Source organism: Babylonia areolata, chromosome 18 (genome assembly GCF_041734735.1).
Source record: "Babylonia areolata isolate BAREFJ2019XMU chromosome 18, ASM4173473v1, whole genome shotgun sequence".
NCBI lineage: Eukaryota > Metazoa > Mollusca > Gastropoda > Neogastropoda > Buccinidae > Babylonia > Babylonia areolata.
Window position 1 is genome coordinate 40,557,583 of NC_134893.1, and position 5,000 is coordinate 40,562,582.

Here is a 5,000-nt window from a genome sequence, read left to right on the forward strand (position 1 = left end):
TGGTTGTAGTGATGATGGTGGTAATGGTGCTGATTGTGGCGGTATTGATGGTGATGGTGATAATGATGATTGTGGTGGTGGTGGTGATTGTAATGGTGGTGATGGTAGTGGTGGTGGTGATGATGAAGGTGGAGATGAAGATGGTGGGTGTGATGGTGGTGGTGGTGGTAATGGTGATGATGAAGATGATGATGGAGTTAATGATGGTGATGATGATGATAGCGATAGTGATGATGATGATGATGATGATGATGCTGACGATGATGATATGTTGGTGTTGGTGTTGATGATGATGATGGTTGTGATAATGATGATGACGATGATGATGATGATGGTGACTTGGTGATGATGATGGTGATAATCATTGTTGTAAATGATATTATCTTTAGAGAAAGAGACAGAGAGACAAACAGACAGACTGACAGACAGACAGAGGGACACGACCATTGTTTCATAGCAGTTGACGATACTATTCTTTTGCTTTTGGCAAGGGGGACAATTTATGATATATGATAGTCGTGTCTGACTATGACCATTAGAACAGCATAGGAGGCAACTGCTGTCCTGACTATCTGGGCTAGAATCTTATTATAGTGGAGAGTGTCTTGCCCAAGTTATATCCCCACTCTCTCGGCCAAGAGGGCTTTAGGACAGTCGGCGTTGGGATGGTTCCCAAAGGCCAACTAGCCCCCCAAAGCTGCAGCACTAAGGGCCAGTACATAGTCATAGTCCTTCACAAAAGACTAAGCTGTAAAAGATTTCCCATTGCATTGGAGAAGCCATTGATGGTACAGCTCTCACTTTACTGTTGGCCCATCTGTAAACTTATGTCAATCTGTGATATAAGCCGAGTGTTGACAATTTATGAACAGACAAAGAAATAACGTCGGTATTGCAGAGAAATGAACATATTGCTAAGAGTTAGACTGAAAGGAGACATAAACCACAACTATGAATGGTAACACCAACAATCTCACTCATACATTCTTAAAGGGTAGCCTGGTTCTAGACAGTGCAATTGTAATGTCACATTCGGAGGCATATTAAATCGGCACACACACATGCGCTCACAATACACTCAGTTCACGCTCACACGCACACACACACATCAGTATTGATTATTCAGTACTTATCAGTGCCTTACACAAGGTAATTAATGAACGTATGACACAGCTCGACCAGCAGAAAACAACAACAACAGAGAAACACAGGATTCATGTAAGTTATGAAATTGAATACAGGGCAATCTGATAAATATAAGGCTTCCAAAGTTAATTGCCTTTCCCGACAATCGCAGTCAAGTGTGATAAACCTTGCTAGCGATCTCATTCTCATTTCGTCATCCATCCATCCATCCATCCATCCATCCAGAGAGAGAGAGAGAGAGAGAGAGAGAGAGAGAGAGAGAGAGAGAGAGAGAGAGAGAGAGAGAGAGAGAGAGAGAGATGTACAGAGACTGGGTGTGTCTTATGTTTCGTTTACGTGAAATTATATCAAGAAAGAAATTACATTACACAGGAGAGAGAGAGAGAGAGAGAGAGAGAGAGAGAGAGAGAGAGAGAGAGAGAGCGCACACACACACATACTACACACACGCACGCACAATGAACACACACACACACACACACACACACACACACACACACACACACACACCAAGTGGAGTGTTGGCCGAAAGGTAATGCGTCCGCCTAGAAAGCGAGAGAATCTGAGCGCACTGGTTCGAATCCCATAGTCGTCTGATGTGGTGATCTGGACGCTAGTTATTCGGTTCTGTGTGCAGCATGCATTTAGCGCACGTAAAGAATCCACAGCAACAAAAGTGTTGTTACTGGCAAAATTCTGTTGAAAAATCCACTTCGATAGGAAAACAAATGAAATTGCAGACAGAAAAAAATACAAAAAAGGGGTAGCGTTCTCAGTGTAGCGAGTCGTTCTCCATGGTGAGAGCAGCCCAAGATTTCACACAGAGAAATCTGTTGTGACAAAAAAGGGGAAAACAATACAATACAATACAATACATCACATCACACTCATCCTACCGTACTCCCATCCTTGACTTTTACACCTAAACGCCTTACATCACTGAAAGAGAATAGACTTCCTCTCTTCAGTTCAGCGTTTTGGAAGAGGACAGGAGATTGTTTCAAGCTGTGAATGCTTCATCTCTGTCATCTGTGTTCTAAAAAAAACCCCAAACTTTTAGCAGTCACGGTAAACATCAACCCACCTGCAAAACAGAGAAGAACCAGTAGATACGTTAGAAACTCCATTGTTCAGAATCATCGGAGGTGGAGTGTTTTCATGTACGGTTCATATGTACACGTGAATAACAAACATTGTCGTGCTGGGCACACTAAACGCGTGGTTCCCACTCCACAAATGACCCCCAGTTTTTTTTTTCACCCGGCAGCAATAGTGTGCATATAGTGATGGCTATGTTCGGCAGTGGCGAAATGTGTATGAACGCCAATGTGGTGCAACAGTCCACTAAAGATTTTTAGGACAGTTTCGAAATATATATTGTTTATTTCCTAAACTGCATTCATGAGAATTCACAGGCTTAAAAAACAACAACAACAACACAATTCTGTGCAATGACACTTGTGCAGACCACCAAAGATTTATTATGTCAGTTTCGAAATATATATTATTTATTTTCGAAACCGCATTAATGAGAATTAACAGGTTCTTTAGAAATGAAAAGAAAAAGAATCAGTGGAGCATAATCAAAAGATATTGCCTGAAAACACTGCTCTGACATATGTACGTTTTTAGTACGTTGAATCACCGACTGTCTGTTCGGAGAAGAAGAGAACTAACCATTCCATATGATAAAGAATATGTTTAAGGTGAAACACTTGAGGATCCTGGATGTGAGCATGATAATATCTTTAAGTGTTCTTTGTGTGTGTGTGTGTGTGTGTGTGTGTGTGTGTGTGTGTGTGTGTGTGTGTGTGTGTGTGTGTGTGTGTGTGTGTGTGTGTGTGTGTGTGTGTGTGTGTGTGTGTGTGTGTTTGACGAAACCCGAAGTAAGTACCTGACAACATTTTTCTGCACGTTGGATTAACACCAGTTGCAAACCTCGTCTTACGTAATTGATAGCTTTTTTGATTGTGATAATGAATTCTTTTTGATCTGGCGATTTTCGCTAGAGCATACAGGGACTGTTTTCACTGTGTATTCCTTAATAAATTCACATATTGGATTGCGTCCCCCCCCCCTCTTCTTTTCATGATTGTGTTATCTGTTTTTTGCCTCTTTGCTGATTTAATATTGATATGTTTTCGTGACTTGACTTATTTTTGATGTATTACCTATGGGTTTCAAATTAGAAATTCTTCTTGCGATGTGTTGTCTTGCTCGGTGATCTAATCACATGGAGAATTCCTGTCAAGTGTGTGTGTGTGTGTGTGTGTGTGTGTGTGTGTGTGTGTGTGTGTGTGTGTGTGTGTGTGTGTGTGTGTGTGTGTGTGTGTGTGCGCGTGTGCGTGCGTGTGCGCGTGCGCGCGACTCTGACTGTTTGTCTGTGTCTTTGTCTGTGTGCGCCGGGGTAAGTTTTCCTGTGGAGACAATTTTGACATCCCTGCCTAGATGAGACAACTGTCAGCTTGCCACACAAACTCCAAACGGACCCCATATGACGATCTGAACCTGCATATATTACGGTGTGTGTAGCCAATGGAACTACGCCTACCTGAAAGCAGTGAAATTCATAGCAAATGAAATAAACGGTTTAATGGTCGGGGCTGGGTTAAACTTTGCACCAAGGGAGATCACGCTGAAGTTTTGATCACAGCAACACAGGCACCTGATTTTCGGACATTTGAAAACAAAAAGAGAGAAGAAAGAAGAAGAAGAAGAAGAAGAAGAAGAAGAAGAAGAAGAAGAAGAAAAAGAAGAAGAAGAAAGAAGAAGAAAGAAGAAGAAGAAGAAGAAAGAAGAAGAAGAAGAAGAAGAAGAAGAAGAAGAAGAAGAAGAGCTTTGTTCTGGAGTTGCTATAAACCATTTCTGTAAGACTTACTCCTGGAACAGACATAAGGTGTGATGTTTTACAAGTAACTGATCAAGAACTATAACGTCAAACCAGAGCCTCTTTTTTTTTTTTTAATCTCCCTTTTATTCTTCTTTGTTTTGACCTATATATTTCTTGATAAATTATTCGCACGAACGAACACACGAACGAATGAAGCTTTCTTATTGTGGGAAAGAAATTATAAGCACACGTGGCTTGTTTTCACCATGTCCTCGTCAAAAGGGGAATACAACAAACACGCAATACAAAAGTAAATCATGTCAAAAAAAAGATGGGAGAGAGGGAGCGAGGGACATGAGAGAGAGAGAGAAAGAGAGAGAGAGAGAGAGAGAGAGAGAGAGAGAGAGAGAGAGAGAGAGGGGGGGGAAGAGAGAGAGAGAGACAGGCAGAGAGACAAAAACAGACAAGAGACAGAAATCATGTCAAAAAAAGATGGGAGAGAGGGAGCGAGGGACATGAGAGAGAGAGAAAGAGAGAGAGAGAAAGAGAGAGAGAGAGAGAGAGGAGAGAGAGAGAGAGAGACAGACAGACAAAGACAGAGACAGAGAGACAGAGGAAGAGAGATGAAAAAGAGATTGCTTATGTATTCATGCATGTGTGCACTATGAGAGGGCAGTGAAAGCGGCAACGGTATTTATTGTGTTTTGCAGAGCTGGTACAGGAGAACACAACACACACACACACACACACACACACACACACACACACACACACACACACACACACACACACACACACACACACACACACACACACACAAACCCCAAAAACAAACCCAAATTTTTAGGCGCCTGTGACCACATTGTCGCCCCTGACCTGTCCACTAAAAAGACTGGCGTTAAGTACACGACAATGTAGTTGTTCGAATCCAGAGTTTATGCAAAATCGACAAGATCGGTCTTGCGAAACAGACATTAATAGTAGTTTAGTCAGAAAGGAAAAAACAAACCCGTTTTCCCGTTTT

The 5,000-nt window shown here is 41.9% G+C and overlaps 1 protein-coding gene across 2 annotated transcripts in view; it reads right to left on the reverse strand.

Annotated features, from left to right (window-relative positions):
* The window catches only part of LOC143291989 (uncharacterized), a 35,359-nt gene extending 33,041 nt beyond the window's left edge, over nucleotides 1–2,318 (reverse strand). For both annotated transcript variants that reach the window (XM_076602146.1, XM_076602145.1), the window contains exon 1: nucleotides 2,231–2,318. In XM_076602146.1, coding sequence (XP_076458261.1) covers nucleotides 2,231–2,273 — 43 coding nt within the window. In that variant the 5' untranslated portion in view covers nucleotides 2,274–2,318. The remainder of the gene's footprint in view (nucleotides 1–2,230) is intronic.
* Between the last annotated feature and the right edge of the window lie 2,682 nt (nucleotides 2,319–5,000).